Source organism: Pteropus alecto, unplaced genomic scaffold (genome assembly GCF_000325575.1).
Source record: "Pteropus alecto unplaced genomic scaffold, ASM32557v1 scaffold113, whole genome shotgun sequence".
Taxonomy (NCBI): Eukaryota; Metazoa; Chordata; class Mammalia; order Chiroptera; family Pteropodidae; genus Pteropus; species Pteropus alecto.
Window position 1 is genome coordinate 731757 of NW_006433949.1, and position 23716 is coordinate 755472.

General features: G+C 50.1%; 1 protein-coding gene across 3 annotated transcripts; it reads left to right on the forward strand.

The window, feature by feature from the left end:
• The first annotated feature begins 1107 nt into the window (after nucleotides 1-1107).
• Nucleotides 1108-23507, forward strand: OAS3 (2'-5'-oligoadenylate synthetase 3). 3 transcript variants are annotated; one of them, XM_015586849.2, is made up of 16 exons: nucleotides 1108-1684; nucleotides 4329-4611; nucleotides 6179-6354; nucleotides 7423-7658; nucleotides 8604-8757; nucleotides 9135-9479; nucleotides 10553-10835; nucleotides 15641-15816; nucleotides 16543-16793; nucleotides 17100-17244; nucleotides 17976-18149; nucleotides 19523-19808; nucleotides 20513-20688; nucleotides 21027-21265; nucleotides 22189-22336; nucleotides 22523-23507. In XM_015586849.2, exons 1-16 carry the CDS (start codon nucleotides 1538-1540, stop codon nucleotides 22532-22534), a joined length of 3231 nt encoding a protein of 1076 aa, XP_015442335.1. In that variant the 5' UTR covers nucleotides 1108-1537; the 3' UTR covers nucleotides 22535-23507. The 3 variants fall into 3 exon arrangements, with proteins under 3 accessions (XP_015442335.1, XP_006908634.1, XP_024900258.1); XM_006908572.3 differs by lacking the exon at nucleotides 1108-1684 and adding an exon at nucleotides 1890-2283; XM_025044490.1 differs by lacking the exons at nucleotides 1108-1684; nucleotides 20513-20688; nucleotides 21027-21265; nucleotides 22189-22336; nucleotides 22523-23507 and adding exons at nucleotides 1890-2283; nucleotides 20284-20447.
• The last annotated feature ends 209 nt before the right edge of the window (nucleotides 23508-23716 follow it).

Consider the following 23716-nt stretch of genomic DNA (forward strand, 5'->3'; position numbering starts at 1 on the left):
GCACTCGCTACTCAAAATATAAACTGTGTGCCTACACACCGACAGCCTACCATCTCTCCCTCCGACCTCTGAAATTTACCCTCTGCTGCCATCTAGCTCCTTTCGGTTAAGGTAGCCTTCGAGAAGCTCTTGTTAAGAGTGTTACCTGAGATCTATTCAGAGGCAGAGTGAATTCTGGATCCTTGAGCGATGGGGCAGAGGACGAATGAGTTTCTGAGTGAGCGAGGAAGGAGGGGATGGACAGTGGCATGAGCCAGTGCTCAGACCGAGCTCAGGTGTACAGATTCTGGCCACCTGAGTAGACGAGCAACAGGGACGCAGCTGCAGAGAGAGAGGGCAGGTTGCGAAGACAGAAATGGACACCGTGAAGATTCGAGTGTCCACTCTGCAGCTGACCGGCTGCCTAGTTTCATGCCAGTCCCCAAAAGTTTTAACTCTTATAGCTTTCGCACATTTCAATATATGAGAATTGTGTGAGAGGTGTCATTTGAAATACCGTGAAGATTCGAGTGTCCACTCTGCAGCTTTCGCACATTTTAATATATGAGAATTGTGTGAGAGGTGTCATTTGAAACTGATTTGTCTTTCTCATTTCTCCTCTTTAAACAAACAAACAAACAAAACCACCTTAATTCTTACACTCTGGAATGATGTGTTCGAAGTTTTAAAAAATGGAATTTTTATTGGAATTGCATTAGATGATTAAACATCATGTAGGGAGGAGGCAAGAGAGTCAAAATGTTAAATCAGGCTACATTCAGAGACTGCAATATACTGATCAGCCCTGCAGCCAGGCCAGCAGGACACCTGCAGAACAAGAGGCAGATTTCTGCTGGGATTGCTGAGAACCCATTTCCCACAGGGCGAAGGAGAAACGGGAAAACAGTCTTTGAGGGGCTGCTCTGCACAAAGAAAACCGTCCATTCCCAGGGGCTAAAAACACAGAGAACCTACAGATTAAAGGCTGGGAACAGCCAGCCGGCCTTCTGCTCTACATAGTCTTACCCTTTCCCGCTCCGTACTCTTCCCCTTCCTAATCAAAGGAAATGAGAACTAAAGAATGATTCATAAACTGAATTCCCCCAACACTCGCCCCGCCCCCTCATTACCTCCGCCCCCGACTCGCTGCCTTTCCCTGTCTCTAGCCGTCTTGCTCACTATCCTCGGCTCCTTAGACCCTCTCACCTTCTGCCTCTGAGAGGAGACCACTCACTCTGCAGTACTATCCTTTTTCTAATCAACGTTCCTGTTGACTCTAACTTTGGCGAGTGTGTTGAATCCTTTCTACACTCTCCACCAGAGGACCCTCTCTACCTCTCCATAAGGGGCTTTTAAAAAGCCCCCCCCCGGGGGGGGGCGGGGAGGGGGATTTGCATCACAACTATTTAGGAAGAGTTGGCTCCCCTTAAGAATAAAGTGTAGGGGTGAGAGCTTGCTCTGGGGTTGCAACCGGCCTGGCAGCTTTCCACCTACCGTGTCCTTGGACAAATGCCTAGATGCTCTGTTCCGTGACTTCCTCGCCTGTTGAGTGGCTGTGATGATAACAGCTCCTTCATCGTGGTTGTCGGGAGGAATAAGTGCGAGGATCTATGTAAAGCGGAACATACAGCACGACGATTCTGTCTTTGTTACTTACTTTCGCTTAAGTAATGCTCTGCTTACATTACTCCGCGCCAGCGCAGAGGTCTGTGGACTCGCCGTGGTAAAGCGTTTTGTTGGATCGTGTGAGCTCATCGGACTGGGGGGTCCCTGGGGGCGGTAGACCCGCAGCTGGGAGAGGGGAGGCCCAGGAGAGGGCGCCGCGACCGGGAAGGGATCCGGAAGTGGGAGAAAGGGCCCAGAGCCGCTGAAAAGAATCGAAACCGAAAGCATGAAAGAGGGGAACCCTCCAGATGACTGGAAGAGGTGGGGACCCCGAGTAGGCCGGGTCCTAGGACCCACGCCCCACTGCAGGACCCAGGACCCGGCGCTGCGGGCACCTGGGAGGGGCGGGGGGACCGTGCACACCCTGGGGCGCACACTCCGAGGCAGCAGAGCGCACGGGAGCCTGCGGCGCGCGCACGAAGAACCCCCTGTGCCCTGTCGCCCCCGCACCGGGCCATGGATGTGTACCGCACCCCCGCAGACTCACTGGACACCCTGGTGGCCAGCAGCCTGCAGCCGCCCGTGGAGTTCATGGGGCTCGCGCGGCGCGCCCTGGGCGACCTGGGAGCTGCCCTGAGAGAGCGCAGGGGCCGCCCCGACGCTGCCGCCCTGCGGTGGCGGGTGCTCAAAGTCGCCAAGGTGAGCTCCGGGGGGAGGGGCGGCCGCACGGCCATCCTCATGACGGCGGGCCAAGGGGGACGGGGACGCGTTTTGTCAGACTTTTCATTCATTGCTTTAACACTTACTAAGCCCCAGGGCGGTGCAAAGTGCCCCGAAAATATACTATGCTCCCAGCAGCTCTCCTGTTAACTCCTACTCGACAGATGGGGAAACTGAGGCACAGAAAGCCAAAGTAACCGTGTTTACGCCTGTAAGACGTCCGGTCGGGATTCAAAGCCAGATAGGATCATTCCTGCATCTGTGCTAACGGTCATCTCTCATTCATTCATTCATTCATTCACTCACTCACTCCCCGAAAATATACTATGCTCCCAGCAGCTCTCCTGTTAACTCCTACTCGACAGATGGGGAAACTGAGGCACAGAAAGCCAAAGTAACCGTGTTTACGCCTGTAAGACGTCCGGTCGGGATTCAAAGCCAGATAGGATCATTCTTGCATCTGTGCTAATGGTCATCTCTCATTCATTCATTCACTCACTCACTCACTCACTCATTCACCAGACTATGAGTCCCACACTATGCCTGCCCAGAAGGGTGCAGTAATAATAACCTTCTATAATAGCCATAAGGGCCCAATTTATCGAGACGTTACCAAATAACAATGAACATCATCTCATTAGATGAATCTTTCCTCACTCTAGTCTCATATTCAGCGAGGTAGAATTTATTGTCCCTGTTTAATGGATGGGAAAACAAAGACTGGGCATGGTTAAACCACTGCCCAGGCCACTTTTTGGCCTGGTCACATTTCATCATGCTGCCACGGTGACCTCAGGATGCCCACAGACTTGGGGTGGAGACAAGCGTCAGCTCCTGTATGTTCAGGGTAAACTCAGGAGATCAAGCCAGCAGTTTCCTGGGGCTGACTCTTAGCCTGGAAGGTGAGAAAGGAGGAGAGATTTGAGGCCTAGGACACGTTGGGGGGCAGATTTCTGCCTTTGGGATGGACAGGAGGATTTCTGCAGGACCAGAGTGGACAGATCTCTAAATCTCTGGCATCCTTGGCTTCGTGGAAAACCTGGAATGGCTCTCGTGGTCACGTTTCGCTTTTGGCTTTCCAATCACTGGAGGATCTGAGGGGGCAGTGGTGACAGCTATGGGCTTCATTTCCAGTCTGAGGCATGGCCGATCCCACAGCTGGGGTGAGATGCACAAGATGAAGCAGAAAGAGAAGAAGGGGTCAAAGAGGGGCCTCCCAGGGCCGACATGAAGGGGCTCCCCAGCCCTCCTTTGGGATCACCGAAAATGTCTCCAGACGTTGCCAAGTGTCCCCTGGGGGGCACAGTCGCTCACCACGGGGAATCGTCATTTTAGAGATGCCCGTGAAACTGTATGGGTGAAATGACACGTTGGCTGGAATTTCTTTCAAAATCACATAAAGAGGAAAAAAAGGGGGTGGCACAAACGGGGCAAATGGGGCAAAAGACTTCTTTAAAATCCTCTCTTCTTCTGTGGAGGTTTGGAAACCTTTCATGATACAAATTGTTTTTAAGTGAATTAATTTATGAAAGAAAAAAAAAATGTGGGTTTGGACCTTGACTGCCCGAGTTCAAATCAAAGTGCTGCCTCTTCTGGCTCAGGTGACACAGTTTCGTTTCCTCATTTGTAAAGTGAGAGCAATCATAGCACCTCCCTCCCGGGCTTGTTTGGAAGGTTAAATGAGGTGATCATGTACAAAACATCTAAGAAATGCTTAGTCTGTCATATTCCTCTGGGCTCTGCCCCGCTCGCCTGACGCCGGCAGCCCTCCCTGTGAGGGACTGGTGGCTCACCACTGGGATAGGTAGCGATCCCAGTTGGGTGAGAGGGATGTCCCTAGAGAGATAATCTTGGTCTATACTGGCTTTTCTTGAAAACTCAGACCTGGCTGCCTTGGGCCCACATTCCTGCGTGTGGCCACAGTCTCCACCCTGCCCACTTGCCTCACTCAAATCGCCCGCCAGCCGGAGTGGGTACCACATCTGGAGAATGCAGGATTCTGAGTTATTTTGTTTTCTTCCTAGGGAGGCTCCTCTGGCCGGGGCACAGCTCTGCGAGGGGGCTGTGACGGTGAACTTGTCATCTTCCTCGACTGCTTCAAGAGCTATGAGGACCAGAGGCCTCGCCGTACAGAGATCATCAAGGACATGCAGGCACTGCTGAAGTCCTGGTGGCAGAACCCAGTCCCCGGGCTGAGCCTCGAGTTTCCTAAGCAGGACACGCCCGGGGTCCTCCGGTTCCGACTGGCATCTACAGACCCTGAAAACTGGATGGATGTTAGCTTGGTGCCCGCCTTCGACGCTCTGGGTGAGGGCTGCCTGGCCCTTCCAGGGTGGGAGGCAGGTCATTAGGAGTAAGACGGGGCTTCCAGCTGAAGTCCTGCCACCAACTAGCTGTGGGACCTGGGTCACCCTCTCTGAGCTTCAATTTCTTGACTAAACATATTGGGTTTGGATTAGACAAAGGCCAAGAAGGCCCAGTTCTTCCTGGATCTGTGGTCCTGGCGTCAAGGTGCTTGGCCCCCCCACTCAAGTAACTGCTCAGTCCTTCCATAAATTCCCCAGGGTAGAAGGCAAAGGGACATGTGCCCAGCAGCCAGGGTCTGGGGACAAGGCCAGTATTCTGCAAGATCTTTTTATCTTGAAGGCATTAACGTGATTTTTGCGTTCTCCTTTGCAATATACTCATGCCTGATTTAATATAATAATTTGACTGTGTGTCTGCATCTGTCAGATGCGGATAATAATAATAGGACAATAGTGAGCTGTCCTAGAGTTGTTGGAAGGACTGTATGCTGAACTTCGCACCTGGCACATGATAGGGCTCTATGAGTGCTTACTATTTTTAAATCTTTTATCCTTATCATTATTTTTCTATTAGTATTGTTGTTATTATTATTTACCATGATGCTCTGGGAGCTTATCCAGGATAATGCTGCCCTGGCAGACAGCCACACTCTCCCATGCCTGTATACTTACCCTCTGGGGAGAGGTATCTTAATCATGACAGCTACTCCTCATTAAATGCTTAACTGCACCAAGCACTTTCTGTGTTTTAGCTCATGAACTCCTCAAAACAAACCTACGAGGTCTGTACAGTCTTATCTTCCGTTTTACCAATAGGGACACAGGCACAGAGACGTATAGTAACTTGCCCAAAGTCACACAGCAAATAAGTGACGTCAGGAACTTAGGAGACTATGGAGACTGTTGACTTTTCCCAAGCAAGGCCTGTGGGAAGCGGGCACATGCCATGAAGCCAGCTGGCTCTGCGTCCCAATCCTGTCTCCAGCTGTATAACCTTGGGCAGGTTTCCACAGCTATAAAGCAAGGTGAAGCATGGGAGGGTTTTGGTGGGGATACAATGACCGGCCTCGTTTAAGCTTTCAGCACAGGGCCTGGTGTGTAGGAAGCGCTCAAAAAATATTAGTGATCACTGCTAAGGAATCAGAACTTCTTGCCTTGTATTTCTCTGGCATTGTTTCCTCTCCGCAGGGCACCGATTAATGAAAGGTGTGTCCAGTGGTATTTTAGTATGGCCTGAGGGAGCCCCAGGGAGAAAGAATAGCCAGATTATTGGGACTCCTGACTCAGCTGGAAGCATCGCTCCCGTGTAGCCTTCTGGGAATGACGCTACACTTCTTTGGGCCTGGCCCCTGGGGCAGCCTGGCCATTTGCAAAGAAGGGCCCCTCGCTTCTGGTCTGGAGCTTTCCTCCCTGCCTCCTGCAAAGCTCCAGGCTCTCTTCCTCATCCTCCAACACCCACACTGGGGTATCCCCCCCACCCCCAATTCTCCTCGCTCTCTCCCAGTGCCCCAACCTCCCATCCTGTGTCCTCAGCATCCTCTTTGACTCACAGGCCTTCACCTTCACAGGGCAGCTCAGGTCCAACGTCGAAGCCAAGTGCCAGGCCTACTCGACCCTCCTGGACAGCGGCTGTCAGGGGGGCGAGCACGCGGCCTGCTTCACAGAGCTGCGGAGAAACTTCGTGAACACTCGCCCACCCAAGCTGAAGAACCTGATCCTGCTGGTGAAGCACTGGTACCGCCAGGTGAGGGTCCTGGCTCCAGGCACGTGACCGTTGGAATCTGTGCCTCTGAGATCGTGAGAATGTTTTCTTGTGCTTATCAGCCATCCATGTTTCTCTTTCTGGGAATCTCCTATCCGTATAATTTGTCCATAATTTTCTACCGGGTCAGCTGCCTTTTTCTGGTTTGTTGGAGCTCTTGATGTATTCTGGGTGCTGGTTTTTATTTAGTTCGTGTAAGACAAAGCTAGTCTCCCAATCTGGGCTTAGGCTTTTACCTTTGCTTATAAGTCACTTGTCACAGAAAATGTTTGAATTTTAATGTAATCAGATGCGTTCATCTTTTTCTTATGTGATTTTTGCTTTGTGTGTCTTTGTGTTTTAGAAGGCTTTGCCTATACTGACTTTCCAAAAGTATTCTTCTGTCTTATTCCAAAAGGTTTTAGGAGATCTTCTTCTTCATATTTAGGCCTTTGAAACTAGGTGGAATATTTTATGTGGAGTATGAGGTAATGTCGAGTTTGTACGCCTCCCACCCAGCCTCAGGAAGGGCCCCCGGCACTGTCCATGCTTGTTGATAGACGTGCATTGGGGCAGGGGGCCCAGCCTGGGACTGGAGAAATGGGAACAGACTACCCAAAATCTTAAGGCGCGTGGCTTGGACCTTCTGTTGGACCACTCAGCCTACAGCAGGTCCGGCATGAGAAAGTCCTCAGTGCCGAGTCTTGCTCGGCCACCGGCTCGCCGTGCGACCCTGGGCAAGTGCTGCCACGCTTTCACTCGGGGGCATAGGTGACTGTCTCAGACCTCGTGCTGGACTCTCTGCCTGTCCCTGCCTCCTGCGCACTTGGATCTCGTACCTCTCCATCCCCCACCAGAATCTGAGTCGACCACATTGCTGAATCCCCAGCAGTGAGGACAGATGAGAAACACCAGGTTGCTCCTGGAACAGGCTTGGACCACGTCATCTCATCCCAGGCTCAGCCTGCTGGGTCCCCACCCCAGAGGCTGAGAGATCCAGCAAAGTTCTGCGGAAAACGAGCCCTCCCACCGCCTTCACCCTCTAAGCCCCTCTGCCCTGTCCTCTGACAGGTGTGCCCACAGGAGTCGAAGAAGAAGATGCCCCCAGCCTATGCTTTGGAGCTGCTGACCATCTTCGCCTGGGAGCAGGGCTGTGGGAAGGATGCCTTCATCCTGGCCCAAGGCCTCCGGACCGTCCTGGGCCTGATCCAACAGTACCAGCACCTGTGTGTTTTCTGGACCATCAACTACAGATTCGAGGACCCCACAGTTGGGACGTTCTTGCGGCGCCAGCTTGAGAGACCCAGGTACCTCCTAGTACCCCACTGCCCGCTCTCCTGTGCCTGGCCCTGGGGAGATGATTAGCAATATAAAACAGGTCGTTTCTACTGAAGGCCAAAGCCCAAGGCTACACACGCATGTCCTAATTCAGTGGATTCAGCCCCAGATGCAAATCAGAATCACTTGCGGGCGTTTACAAGCTCCACATGTTCTGTGCATGAACGTTTTAGTGACATATAACATACCCACCCCAAATGCACATTTTGGTGACTCTCTATGACGTGAACATACCTGCGAAACCGCCACCAGATCAAGATAGAATATTCCAGCACCCCAGGAGCTTCCCGTGTGCCAAGGTAGCCCCATTCTGCCTGTTCTCGTTACAGTTCTGTTTTTAAATCTTATTTCGACAGAATCATACAGCATGTACTTTTGTGTCCTCCTCCTCCTCTTCATCGGGAAGTCTTCGAGATTCATCCGTATAGTTGTATAGTTACCTGCAGTTATGGATCCTTCTCTTCGATTGCCGAATAGTATCCAGTGTGTAAATTTGTATCCATTCTACTCGCGATGCACATTTGGGTCGTTCGCACTCAGGGGTTATTACAGAGGGGGCTGTGCTAACTAGCCTGTGTTTCAGTGCCTATGCCTGTGTGTTGGACTTATATCCGAGAATGAAATTGCTGAGTCATAGGGTGTAACTCAGGGATACCGGGAGCAGATCCTGGAACCTCGTGATTCTAACGACCTTTACTCCCATTTACTCTCCACCACAGCCCACCAGATCAGGCGTTGTTGTTACCCCATTTTAGAAATGAGGAAACTGAGGCTCAGAGAAGTAAGTCACCTGCCTCAGGTCACACAGCTGGAAAGGAGCAGAGTTGGCAATGGAACCAGGCCAGCTTGACTCCAGAGCCCCTGATCTTGACCGTCTCGCTAACCAGAACTTTCTTGTCCTTCTGGATTTGCAGGCCCGTGATCCTGGACCCTGCTGACCCCACGTGGGATGTGGGGAACGGGGCCGCCTGGCGCTGGGATCTGCTGGCCCAGGAGGCAGAGTCCAGCTATGACGAGCCGTGCTTTCTTCAGGCGGCGAGGGATGCTGTGCAGCCCTGGGAGCTGCCAGTGAGTGAGGGGCTCCCAGGATCCTTGGGTGTTTTACCTAATTTCTGTGCGCAGGGCTTCCTGAGCGTCTGGCGTTCACTGGGGTGGGTGGGGACTGCGGGCGTGTGAAAGGATCTGATGGCCAAGCCGAGCCTGCGTCTTCATGTGGTTATTGTCTGCTTACCAAGCTGTGCCCACCCCCCGGGTGGGACCTTTTGATAATTTATTCCCTTTGTAAGGGCACCTTTTCCTCATCTGCACAAAGGCGCCATGTGGGCTACGTCTCACTTCCCCTCCCTAAGTCTTAGTCCCCCTGACTACACGGTGGGAGGGGGCTGGTGAGGGAGGCGACATAGAAACCTCTGCATGGGTAACACAGCTTCTTCAATGACTTCCAGGGCCTTCTACATGCTGGGAGCTTGGTTTCGAACCACCGTGTCCTGGGAGACTCTGTTCCGAAGACCCCCAGGGACAGCAGCAGTCTCAGTGCTGTGTGCCCAAGGTCAGGGAGCAGGCAGCCCCCACGCCTGGCTCCTGACCCCTTAGTGGTGGCCAGCATCACCCCCTCTATGCCAGGGGGGGTCTCAGATCTGTCTCAGATCCCTGCCAATGAGCTGGACCGCTTCATCAAAGACCACCTGCAGCCAAATCCCCAGTTCCTGAAGCAGGCGAACAAAGCCATTGACGGCATCCTGAGCTGCCTCAATAAGAACTGTGTCTACAAGGCCTCGAGAGCCAGCAAGGTGAGTTGGGCAGGTGGAGACACCGATGGGACCCCATTGGGGGACCTCAGTGGGGAGGGAAAGGGTCACAGCAGTGCAGCTGAGGACAGGCAAGGGAAGAGGACATCCCTGGAGTGTAGTTTGCTGACTGGAGGTATATATTTAAGTACCAGCTTTAAAAAAAAATTTTTTTTTTTTTTTAAATCACTGCTACTATAATCAGATCACATCAGATCACTTCACCTCTCAGCGCAAAAATCCTCCATGGTTTCACAGAGCACAGTGCCCTCCAGGCCCATAGGATGCAGCCCTGGTCTCTCTCTGGCCTTGACTTGCTCTGTGCCAGCCTCCTGGCTGCTTCTAGAACTCTCTTTCTATAATGTCCTTCCCCTTCCGTTGGCTCGCTTCCTCTCCTCCTTTAAGTCTGTGATCCAAGTGCCCTTCTCCCGGAGGCCTGACTGCTCCATTGACAATCGCAGCCTCCACTGCGCCCCCAGCCCCCTTCCTGCCGTGGCCTCCACACAGCACTCGGCACTTTCTGGGGGCTCATGTTTGCTGACTGTCCCTGCCTCCCGCTGATAGAATGTAAGTTCCAGGAGAACAAGTAACTCTCATGCACTCACATACCCATATATGTAAGTGTTCCATAAATGCCTGTTGAATGAATGAGTGAATGAGTGAATGAACAAATTGATTGACTGATTGATTGATTGATTGAAACGGGCCAACAGAGCACATCTGTAGGCCCCATTTGGGCCCGGGACCTCAATTTGCAAGCCGTGGTCCAGATGTGCAATCAGTAGGTGCCGCAGATGTTTGGCTAAAACCTTTGATCACTTTCCCCCGCCCCTGCCCCTGTTATCAGTTGCCAAATATTGTCTGGCTGGGCAGGCTTCGGGATCAGAGGGCAGGTGCAGGCAGATACAGTCTGACTTTGCCAGGCTTCTAACCGTCAGAGGTCACACGGTTCGTGCGGACCCAACATCAGTGACGGAGCGGTTTCGGGGCTGCCGACGGGAGGCTGCTGGCAAGGTCACAGTCTGACTTCTGGGCCCAGAAACAGTCGCTGGTCTGAGATGTTCTTCCGTCTACAGGGAGGCTCATTCGGCCGGGGCACGCACCTCAGGGGTGGCTGTGATGTCGAACTCGCCATCTTCCTCAACTGCTTCAAGAGCTTCAAAGACCAGAGGGCCCGCCGTGCAGAGACCCTTGAAGAGATGCGGGCACAGCTGGAATCCTCATGGCAAGATCCCGTCCCCGACCTGAGCCTCCAGTTTTCAAAGCACACTGTGCCCGAGGCTTTGCAGTTCCAATTAGTGTCCACGACCCTAGGAAGCCAGATGGACGTCAGCCTGCTGCCCGTCTTTGATGCCGTGGGTGAGGGATGCCCAGCCTAATAGGGACCCCAGGGGACCAGGGAGCTTGCAATATTCTTATAATCTTAACTCTCCCACTCCACGAAGCGTTGAAAACTGTGGGATCCCTAAAGTCAACATCATCAGCCATTTGTAACTATTTCGTGCTCGTAAATTTATTAAAGTTTTAGTTACAAAATGTTTCAAACATACAGAAAACTAGATACCACACACCCATGTACTCCAGTGACCATTTAACGAATGTTAGCAATTCTCCATATCTGCTTGGGTTTGTTTTTTTTTTTCCCTAAGCAATTGCGTGTTGAAATGTCCTTCCTTGTTAAGAGGCTTTACTTTATTGTTAATTTTCTAACTTTTGAGCTGAGTCTTAGCTTAGTAATTGTCAATCTTGATAAATGCAATTAAGGCAATACATGTCCATCTACAGTTACACTTCAGCTGCATAGCATATTTTATATGTATAATTTTTTTTGTTTCAAACTCAGTGTTTATTTTAACATAGTCAAACATAAATCTGAGTATCATTATCTCTTCTAAACTCTGAGTGCATAATCGACATAGAAGGCATGATAGTTCCTGTACGACGGTGATTAAATGGACAACACACATTGTGAGATTTCAGTTATCATCCCAAAATGTTTATTAAATGCTGACATTGTGAATGAATGTGACATTGTTAGACCCTACACAAAACAAATTAAACAGATAATAACAAACGAATCTACCACCCAGGCATCATTCATTATTAATCAGATAAAAACAAATTAATCTATAGCCCAGGCATCATTCATTATTCAAAATAAACAACACTAATAAGACAAAAATAATGGCACTAGTCTGACAGGCATAGCATCTTTAGAAATTACTGGCCTGATTCCATTTTACCACTAGCTTCTGTTTATGGATTTCAAAGCTATGAAATCCATAAACAATTATGCCAGTTATAACAGGTTTGGGTTAAAATTCGTATATATGAATTTTTATAAATTATTTTTTTCACATATATTATTTAGTAATAATATATTTTACATACTAGTTGAAAACAATTTTCTACCCTTAGGTAGAGATTGTATATATATGTATAATTTTTATTATCACTCAGGTCTAAATATTTTGTACTTTTAATTATGACATTCTGATTTGTTCTTTCAGCCATACATATTTGGAAGTGGGTTTCCAAATGAATGTTTTGGGGGGTTATCGGTTTGTGTGCTTTGGGAGTTTAGTTATCTTTTTCTATATTTTGCAATTTATTTTTCAATTACAGTTGACATATAATACTATACAACATTATATTAGTTTCAAGTGTACAACATTGATATATGTAATTAGACATGGATATAAGAAGTGATCACCCCAATTAGTCTAGTGCTCATCTGACGCCGTACTTAGTTATTTTAATATTAATGACTATATTCTCTATGTTAACTTTTTCTATTTTTAATTGCAATCAGAAAATATCCCTTATGGGATACCAATTCTTTGGAATTTGTTGGCACTTTCTACGTTTCCCATGGTTGAGAAGAATGTATGCTTTCCATTACTGAATGTGGGCTTCTGTATACATCCTTTAGACCTAGCCTATGATCTTTGTTCATCTCTGTATTATTATTATTATTTTTTTTTTGTTTTTTTTGCTGCTTTGGTCTATCAGTTTATGATGGGATATCTTAAACTCTCCTGCTCTGAATGGAGATTTGTCCGTTTCTCCTTATAATTCTGAAAAGTTTTGATTTTAATATTTTGAGGTTATATTATTAAGGAACATGTAAGTCCATAATTTTATATTTCTCTTGGACTTTTCCTTTTATCATTAGGTAATAATCCTCATTATTTCTAAATTCTATTTTCCTTAAAGCCTTTTTTGTCTGATAGTAATAGAGCTGCACTGGTCTTTTTTTTTTTTTAACAGATTTTATTTTTAAAATTTATTTTATTATTAGTTTTGAGTATACAGCACGTTGCTTAGACATTTATATCGTTTATGAAACAGTTCTCCTGATTACGCTATCTTCCCTCTGGCTCTCCACCTAGCCATTGCATTGCTGCTGACCGCTCCCCATCTCCGTGACCACCTATCGACTACTAATGTGTACTTCTTTAACCCTTCACCTCTTTCTCCCAGCTCCTCCATCCCCCTCCCCTCTGGCCATCACCAGATTGTCCTCTATGTTTGTAGGTCTGTTTTGATTTGTTTTTTTTTTCCTGTTCCTCAGATTCCACATATAAGTGAAGTCACATGGTATTTCTCTTTCTCTGTCTGACTTCATTCATCTTAATAACCTCTAGGTCCATCGCAAATGGTGAGATTTAATTTTTTATGGCTGAGTAATATTCCATTGTATATATGAAACCATAACTTCTTTATCCAGTCATCTGTTGATGGCATTTGGGTTGCTTCCATATCTTGGCTATTGTACATTGTACTGCCGTGAACATAGGGGTGCATAGATCTTTACGAATTATTGTTTGGGTTTTCTTTGGATAAATACTCAAAAGTGCAATTACTGGGTCAGAAGGTAGGTCCATTTTTAATGTTTTGAGAAACCTCCAGACTGTTTTTCATTGTAGCTGTACCAATTCGCAGTCCCACCGACAGTGCATGAGGGGTCCCTTTTCTCCGCATCCTCGCCGACACTTGTTGTTCTTTGATTTATTGATGATGGCCATTCTGACAGCTGTGAGGTGATATCTCATTGTGGTTTTAATTTGCATTTCTCTTTTGATAGTGTTTTTCTAGCATACCTTTTTCCACTTTTTACTTTAAAGGATGTGTTATTAAATTGTAATTGTACCTTTTATAAGTAGCATAAAGGTAAAAAGACAAAAATTAAACAAACAAGAATAATATAATAATTTTGAGGGGTCTAATAAAATATTGGAGCTGACGTACAAGACACTAACAATAAGGAAGATTATTTTCTTTTGCTTTTGTTTGGTTACAGCCTGTGCAAATTGAAATCTATGAGCATAATTGGCAATATTTTTCCCCTCATCATTGGAAGAAATTTCCATTTCTTCCTTCTAGAATCACTTCTTTCTTATAGAAATACCTCCTGTAGTACTTTTTTTTTCAGAAAGGGTTTATGAGTGATAAATTTTCTCAGACTTTGTCTAAACACCTTTCTGTTTCAGCCTCGCTCTTGGAGGAAATGTCGGACAGTTGTTTTCTTCCGTTTTGACTGTCTTCTGACCTCTGTGGTTGCTGAGAAATCAGCTGTCAGTTTATGTCGTTGTTGATGATGATGATGGCGATAATGGTGATGATGATGACGATGACGTATGTGTGGTTTTGTTTTCCTATTTGGTTACCTTTAAGACTTTCCCTCAGTCCATAGTATTCTTCCATTTCCAATATGTCCGTATATAGATTTCTTTTTTAATTATACTGTTTGGAATTTGTGATGCTTCCCGAATCTGAAAACTCAATTCTTCCTTTAGTTTTGGGGAAATGTCTCCTGATATCTCTTCGAATATTGTCTCCTGTTTCCTTCTGGAACTACTGTTAAACAGTTTCTCACTTCATCCTCTGTGTCTGTTCATCCTCTCGTATTTCCCTTTTATTTCGCAGGGCTTCCTGCTGCTCAGTTGCTCAAGTCTGTCTTCCAGTTTACTGTCTTCAAATGTGTCTGATCCGCTGCGCATCCTTGATTTTTAATAAATCCCAAGGACTTATTTTTTCACTTCTAGGAGTTCTGTGTAGCTCATTCTCAAACCGACCTGTTATTTGCTCACGGGCTTCTATATTCTTTCATTATGACTTCAGTCCCTTTTATCTCTTTATTTTGAATATGCTTATTTTCGCCTCTCAGATTGGCCTATTTTCTCCAATTCCTGAAGTGTTCACTCTCCTACCCGTTGTGTCGCCTGTCTCTCCCTCACGGTGGGTCATTTCCTCATGTGGTTTGTCATTTTTTATTGTGAGCTCATCTCTGGGGCATCTGGAGCTTTTCTTTCCTTTCCTTTTCCTGTGGAAGTTCCTTCTGCTCTGGGTTAGAGAGAGATCCTCAGGGAACCAAGTTTTTATTTTGCTTCTAGCCGAGCTCCAAGAGTTCCACTAATTCCCAAGCCAGTTTTCCATCAGTTGAATGGTCTGGGCTTTCCTCACTGTGAAGGTACTATAAATTCAGTCTTCATACCTTCATTTGGCAGAAGATCGAGACCTCAATTTCTCATGGGGAATTTTATTCCCCCCACATAACCCGAAACTTCCTTAATGCCTCTCTCTGTTAAAGGGTGCCCTTTGTCAGTCACCTTTCATGAAGAAGGCATCTGTTCCTGAGTGCCAGCCTAATGAAAGAGAGGGGTGGGACTCATTCTAGTTTCCTCTTTTTGCAGTTTATGTTTATTGAGTGCATGGTATGTTCTAAGCATTGTTCTAAACACTTCACACGTAGATGTCATTTGATTCTTATCATAGCCTTATGAGGTAGGTGTTATTATCTCCCTTTTACAGATAAGGAAACTGAGACCCAAAGACCCAAGGTCACACAGCTGGGATTTGAACCTAGGCCTGTCTCCAAAGTTCATTCTCTTAACCACTTTGTTACATAGCTTGTTTGGGTTCAAGATTATCCACCTTGCAGTTATTGGGTGGATTAGTAAAAATCATTGAAGCACCCAGCATGTAGTTGGTGCTAAAAAATAATACTTCTGATCGTTAGTCTATGTTATCGATTGTATATTATGGATTGCAAAGTTATATAATCCATGTTAAAATATCGAAGGCTAGTGAGTGGCTGGGCTGGGAAATGCTGCTGTCTTCATTTAGACTTGCACACTTAAGAGTGTTTCAAACATCCACAGGGCCGCTCAGCTCTGGCACCAAACCTGAGCCCCAGGTCTACTCGACCCTTTTGGTTAGCGGCTGCCAGGAGGGCGAGCATGCCGCCTGCTTCACAGAGCTGCGGAGAAACTTCGTGAACACTCGCCCACCCAAGCTGAAGAACCTGATCATGCTGGTGAAGCACTGGTACCGCCAGGTGAGGGCTCCGTTCCCACCTTGCTCCTCCCAGGAAGTCGCTGTCATGGCAACTGCCCGGCCAATCAGCTCCTCCCCTACACAGACAGCTCCCCCTCCTTCACTTTTTATTATTGGTCCATCCCAAGCGGAAGGACCACCTCCTCCATCCTTCATTTCCTGCCCAGATGAGGAAGCCCTTGGCTGAGAGAGAATCTTTTCTGAATCCAGTCCAGAGATCTTCATTTCTTGTGGCCGAGGTTCACAGTCCTTCTCCAGCCATCTGTTTCTCCCCTCCTCCCACGGCTAATGCTTTCCCTGTTCTTTCTCACTCCCGAGCCTTTGCTTACACTGTTCCCCCATCGTCATCTCCTTTGCAAGTTGTGCTAAATCCTGAGCATCCATCAGAGCTCCCTCAGCAGACACTTCTCGCACTTACGCAGTCATTTATTCAACAAACATTTACTGTTCGCCCACCATTGCTAACTGCTGTGAGAAAAGATTCTAGGCAAAGACCAAGTCTGAGCTTCTTAGTCTCAGTGTGTAATCTTGGACAAGCCACCACCCTACTTTGGACCTCAGTTTTCCCACCTGTAAAACGAGAAAGGTGAGCCAGGCCATCCCTAAGAGTCTATTTCCCTGGTTTTGTTTTTTATATTCCTTTCCTTCTCCAAGTGCTTAGGAACACGCTCAGCACACAGGAGGTGCTATCATCCACTGATTCTTTGATTGGCCTTGGGTGACCTAGGTTGCAGCTCAGAACAAAGGAGAGCGGCGGGGCTGTGCCTCCCTGCCCCCAGCCTATGCCCTGGAGCTCCTGACCATCTTCGCCTGGGAGCAGGGCTGTGGGAAGGAGAGTTTCAACATGGCGACAGGCCTAAGGACCGTCCTGAGCCTTGTCCAAAAGCACCAGCAGCTCTGTGTCTTCTGGACAGTCAACTATAGCTTGGAGGACCCAAGTCTCAGAACACACATGCTTGGCCAGCTTCGCAAACCCAGGTGCAAACCCACTACCTCATTTCCCAATCCGCGTCATCCTTCTCTCTCACTGTCATCCTGGAGTCACTGTACCCAGGAGGGGTCCATGGTGGGGTTGAGGTGCCCCCTGAAGGGCCACTCAGCAGCTTCCAGACCAGGCAACCAGGCAGGGGCGCTGCTGTGCTTGGTCAAGATTGGGCCCTCCCGAACGTCCTGACATCCTCCCTCTCCCCAGCACCCAGGCCCCGTCACGGTCTCACCCACCCCCCGGCTCCTTCACTGCTTCCCACCATCCCCACCTGCCTGTCCACCCGCTCTGCCCCCCAGGCCCCTGATCCTGGACCCTGCCGACCCTACCTGGAACGTGGGCTGCGGCAGCTGGAAGCTACTGGCCGAGAACGCAGCAGCCTTGGAGACTCAGGCCTGCTTGATGAGTAGAGAAGGGACGCCTGTGGAACCGTGGGACGTGATGGTAAGATGTGTGTCCCAGAGGTGACAGACACCGTGGGTGCCTTGTCCTAGATCCCCTTTCCCCACCCGTGCGCATGTCCCCAGATGCTGGGAGTGTTGGATGCTGATGGCTTACAGCCAAGGCACAGGGCGTTTCATCGTAGCCAGTGCCTGGGTGACGTGCGCACAGAGGCCCACCTTCATTTCAAGGCAGGACCAACACGATGAGGAGATTCATGCTCCAGAGCTCCCTGTGGGATTCAGGGGGATGGGGGGGTGGCGGAGCTTCCTCCGGCTGAGACTTCCCCACCCTCTCCTGCTTCCCTCGCTCCCTTTCTCCTGCAAGCACCTCCCCGGTTAATCACGTGCAAAGACTCCCCATCATGGGCTCTGCTTCTGGGGAACCCCACTTACGATGATAGCCATTTGCGGATGCCCAAAGGATATGATTTTATCACATTTACAGTTTTGCAGCAGGAGCTCCTAAACAAGTGCTTAACGCTCAAGACAATCCAGTGAGGCGTGGGCCTCGTTCTTACCCCCATTTAAAGATGGGGAAACTGAGGCTGTATGCGGGCGGTAGATCCAGAACTTGAACTCTGGTCCCTTTGGTGCTGGGACCTGCCAAGCAGTTGAGGAGAAAAAGGAGCTATTGGCGACAGTGGGAGCCTCGTCCTCACAGGGTATCGGGGGGCGGGGCCTGGGCGTTACAGGGACTCTGTCTCAGCTGGCCCTGCCTGGCTTTCTCTGCAGCCCGCTCTCCTCTATCAGACCCCCGCCGAGGACCTCGACAAGTTCATCACTGCATTCCTCCAGCCCAACAGCCAGTTCCTGGCTCAGGTGAACAAGGCCGTCGATGCCATCTGCTCATTCCTAAGGGAAAACTGCTTCCGGAATTCTCCCATCAAAGTGCTCAAGGTGGTCAAGGTGAGTCCCCAGAGAGCGTGGGAAAAGAGGGTCCTGCAGGCTGGTGATCTGTTCCAGGCTTCGGCCCAGCCTGACCGGCACAAGGCCAAGCCCAGAGGAGAAAGCAGGACATATGGGAAAAGAAGGTCCTGCAGGCTGGTGATCTGTCCCAGGCTTTGGCACAAGGCCAAGCCCAGAGGAGAAAGCAGGACATGGTCATGGCTGGATGGCCGAGGGAGGATCCAGATGTGCCCGACAAGCATCTTTTGGTGGCTCACGATGGCCAAAAGAAGCACCAACAAGAATGTGTTGGCTGATGAAAATGGGGCCCCCTAGAATAGATCTGCCTTCAGGCACAGCGAGACCCAGGAGCCCATGAAGGCTCTTCAGGACTCAGCTCTTCTTCGTAGCTCTTGGCTCTGTCTTCTGTCTTGGACGGGCCCTGTCCATATCATGGGCCTTTGGCATCTCTAAAAGGGGAATTCTCTCTTCTCAAAATTTGAAGACGTCTTAGAATCGAGTTTCGTTGGCCTGGCTATGTATTCCTTACTCCATCACTAAGGCTAGGGAGACGTTATGTGCTGACTGGCCAAGCCTGGGTCATGTTGCGAGTCAGCCCCACGTGGGTCTCTGGGGCTGAGTGTGGGGGAGGGGTGATTCCCTCTGAAAAACCCAGTGCTGATTCCGGAAGGTAGAAAGGGTAGTGGGGGTCTACAAAAAGTCACGTTATCCGCCATACCAGATACGACCGGATACGACTAGAGTTACAGGAAGAAACAGGTTAGCTCTGGAAAGAGTTTCAGCACGGAGTCAGCCAATGACAAGTCCCAGGCCTGGGGCCTTGCTGTGTGACCCCAGGCAAATAGCTTCCCTTCTCTGATCCTTGCCTTCCTCATCCATGACGCTTGAGGACAGTAGCCCGACTCGCTAGTTCTTAACGGCGGCTTCACTTAGAATCACAGGGAGGCTTTTAAAAAACATATGCCGATGCCCAAGCTCCCTCCCAGGAAAATTAAATCACAGTCTCAGGAGGCGTAGGAAGCAGGCATCGGTCATTTTTAAAAGCTCTCCTGATACAGACAGGCTTGAGAGAACCAACTGCAGGCCAAACACAAGCAAACAAAAACAAAACAGAACAACTCTGAGCTCCCAAACGTGATGGGATGAGAAATTTTGCATTTGTTGAAGGATCTAAACTTATGTCTTGCACATTTCTTTTTCTCACAATTACGCCATGTATTAAGCCCATATTACAGATGTAAGACAGAGAGGTTGGGTGACTTGCCCAAGGTCACACAGCAGGTCTTAACTCAAGAGTCCAGAGCCCATAGGCTCCAGCAGGAGCACGTCAAGCAGTACTGCAGAGCTCAAGCCACCTGCCATGTCCTCCCCAGGGTGGCTCTTCAGCCAAAGGCACAGCTCTGCAAGGCCGCTCGGATGCCGACCTCGTGGTATTCCTCAGCTGCTTCAGCCGGTTCACGGAGCAAGGGAACATGCGGGCCGAGATCATCTCGGAGATCCGAGCGCAGCTGGAGGCGTGTCAGCGGGAGTGGCCGTTCGAAGTGAAGTTTGAGATCTCCAAGTGGGAGAATCCCCGCGTGCTGAGCTTCTCGCTGACGTCCCGGACGATGCTGGAACAGAGCGTGGCCTTCGACGTGCTGCCAGCCTTCGACGCCCTAGGTGAGGCACCCAGACCTCGTCCTGAGAAGGAAGGAGAGAAGCAGAGGCAGGACAGCCAGGAACAGTTGTACAGGTCACAGCCAACCCACACCTGTTCGCATTGTAGGCGTTATAGATAGATGTGCATGTTGATCACTTTGTGATCTGTTCTCTTTGTGTCTGTTCGGTTCTGAGTTTGGACAGCAGAGTTTGCCAAAGGACGAAATCCCCCGTATCTTCATGTGTTTGGTGCCTGCGTTTTGCAAAACGAGTAGCGAGGGAGGGATTGATCCAGAAATTTATCTGAACCCTTTCGGTTCCTCCGTTCAGAGAGCGAGAGTTTGGGTACCAAAGAATGTCTTTAAGGGCACTGGGACCAGAGTGATGTCAGCTCTCAGCACATACAGGTCTGTCACCTGCAGGAGGGTCTCCCTTTGTTAGAGAGATGATGAGCAGGTGTCACCTGAGCTCCCAGCTGAGACTTTCTCCATGACAGATAAACATGGAGGTTGAAAGGAGGCAGAAAAGGGAGGAAGAGGCTCATCAGGGATCTGACGCCAGGTCAGGCCATGTTTGCATTCTCCCTAAAAACACCCCGTGTCCTCCCAAGGGGGTCTCAGACCATCGGTAGGGAAACACCCAAGTAGGAGATCTCAGAAGTCCTTTAGTTGGCCCCACCGCGGCTCTGGGAAGTGATGTGACTGTCACCTGCCCCCCGTCTCCAGGCCAGCTGGTCGCAGGCTCACGGCCCCGCCCCCAGGTCTACGTGGACCTGGTGCACAGCTACAGCCACGCGGGCGAGTACTCGCCCTGCTTCACGGAGCTGCAGCGGAACTTCATCGTCTCTCGCCCCACCAAGCTGAAGAGTCTGATCCGACTGGTGAAGCACTGGTACCAGCAGGTCTGGCAGCGGGACGGGCCACTCCGCTGGCAGCCCGGGGTTCTGCCTCTGGAGGGCGCTTCCGGGAGCAGGCGGGGCCAGCCCAGGCCGGGACCCTGGGTCGGGGGAGCAGAAAGGGGGATTTGTCCTAGCTGAGGGGCTTTATTTTCTTATCGGTAAGGTTGGGCTGACATCATTATGTCACAGGACTAGATGGGATAATGCCAGGCGAGGCATCTGGCACTGTAGGGGCTCGGTAAAAGTTTGGGGGTGGGTTTGCGGGCTCCAGAAGCGCCCCCTTCCCACAGCTCTTCATTGCCAGTGGGGACCCACGCATTATCTTCTTCTTCATTCCCCAGTGCAACAAGATGCCCAAGGGGAAAGGCTCCCTGCCGCCCCAGCACGGGCTGGAACTCCTGACCGTGTACGCCTGGGAGCAGAGCGGGCAGGGCACCCAGTTCAACATGGCCGAGGGCTTCCGCACTGTCCTGGAGCTGGTCACCCAGTACCACCAGCTCTGCATCTACTGGACTGTCAACTACAACTACGAGAACAAGACCGTCGCAGACTTCCTGAAGCTGCAGCTTCAGAAGCCCAGGTTCAGGCCCGCCCCCAAAGCCCCAGAGTCTCAAGTCCAGGGTGGCTCACTCTCCCCCCAGCTCCTGAGGGCACAGGGCAGAGAGAGGAAAATCCTCTTTCTAGAACTTTCTAGAATTTTCTAGAAAATTCTCCTCTCTAGAAGTAATATCCTTAACCCCTGAGGGACAGGCAGCCCATTTCCTGGTCACCTGGGAAGAGGGTTACCAGATGAAATGCCGGACTCTAAGTTAAATTTGAATTTCAGATAAATGATGATTAACTTTTTTGTATAAGTATGTCCCACGCAGTAGTCGGGATATACTTATTTTTTTAAAAAAAACAACCTTATTCATTGTTTATCCTAAACTCAGATTTAACTGGGCATCCTTCATATGCTTTTGTTAAATCTGGCGACCCTATCTGCGAACCCGCCCGGTAGCACAAGAATGTCTCACTCCTTGGGCTTCGGCCCACCTCTGAAATGCCGCAGAGATAACGGAGATCCTCTCACAAATTCGTGATCCATCTCCGGTCCGTGGGTAGTGGCTCCTTAAAGCGATAGGTTGACAAGGACTCTGAGGCTGTGAAGTGGCTCCGCTGAAGACAGTGGCTTCATCAGTGAGGGCCCTCTACCAGGAAGGCAGGAAGGGAGAGTGCTTGAACCACGGCTACAATCGACTAGCGATGCCTGCCATGCATGAGGAAAGGGCCAGCGTGATTGATTAGTAATGTCTGCCAGGATGCGGCCTGCAGAAGGGGTCCAGGTGTAGTTTATTTTCTCTCCTGCCCTCCAGTGTGTGCCTAGAGCACGGAAGAGCCTCTGGGCCCTGTCCCTGCCCCATGCGGAGTTTGGGGTGCGGGGAGGAGAATAGTCCAGCTGATCCCACAGGTGGACACCCACATGTTGCCAAGAATAAGACTGACCCCGGATGGGAATTGCAGGCCCATCATCCTGGATCCCGCTGACCCGACAGGCAACCTGGGCCACAATGCCCGCTGGGACCTGCTGGCCCAGGAAGCCGCAGCCTACACGTCCGCCCTGTGCTGCATAAGCCGGGATGGCAGCCCCGTCCAGCCATGGCCCGTGAAGGTGAGAGCCCTGTGGGGCAGAGGGAGCTCCCTTTGTTGGCGGGCGATGTGGTCAGGGGAGGGGCGTGACTCTTCCCAAAGGGGCGGGGCCCAGTCGGGGCCCGGATGTGCCCCCGTTCCTCCCGGTTCTGTCTGTCCCTGTGGTCTTGGCTTCTCCAGAAAGGTGAGGGGTAACATCTCTCCCCAGGCTGCTGTGTGAAGCCCGGAAAATCAGCGGTCACCAGATGGACGGATGGACACCAGCCTTCAGCATGGAGAGACTCAGGGGCACCTGCCAGATGTGTGTGTGTGTGAGAGAGAGAGAGAGAGAATTAAGAGATTGAGATTCAGTGAATCCACTCTCCTCAGTCCAGCCTCCCAGCTGACATTCCTGCCTGCCGGCTCTGCCCTCTCCTCCAGGCAGCCCCCTCTGCTTACCCAGCCTCGCCGAACTTCATTGAATCCCCCCGTATCAGACTACCCATTCCACACACTCCCCTGCCTCCTGCTGCCTACACACTGGAGTCCAGATGCCATGGGTTGGCACCAGCCTGGGGTTCCAGCTTTTCTATCACCATTATGACTCTCTGTTCTCAGCTGCATCTCACACTGCACCCTGCTCCCGCCGAGAATGTCCTCCTTCCCCCCGGTTTCTGTCTGCCCGTCTACACAAGCTCACATCCTTCTTCCTGAAAACCATCCATGACCTCCCAATGGCTTCTCCTCCTTCCCCAATCCAAGAACTTTTCATCTTGGCAAAATTTTCATCTCTTTTTTTCAGCCACACTCAGTTGGTTATGGCTGCCCAGAGCTCTAGGTTTTGAAGGATTCTGAAGAATGGATAGCTGGGAAGAGTGACCTAATCAGTGAGTGATGTCTGTCATGGATGCAGCATGGGAAAGGAGGCATAAGTGCCGTGATCGATTAGCAATGTCTGGCCCGGATGCAGGAAGAAGGTGCTCGCAGAACTGCAGTATATGTCTGGACTATCAAGAAGCCCTCTGAGCTCAGCCGCCAGCAGGAGAGCATGCCCAGATCGGTTAGCTTTGTCTGCCATAGATGCGGACCGAGGGAGTGGGGACATGCAGGCCATGTGGTCCCTCTCCTTGAACACTTCATTGGATACCTTTTCATCGGAGGCCTCCTTTCGTTCGCCCTTCCTGTTTCACTCATCTTCCCAGTTTCACTCATCTTCCCATCCGAGACTGTTTTCTGCCAGGCCCTCCTTGCCTTCTCAGATTTTTACTGACCTCCTGTCTTTTCTCCGACTGGCATACCTGCTGGACTGCCCCCAGTGGGGTCCTCCATCCTGAAAGCCTGAACATGAGCCATTGCCCACACAACCGTGCTCAGCCTGTTTCTCTCCGCCCTCTGGAGCGAATCCACCAGGTCCATGCAGAAG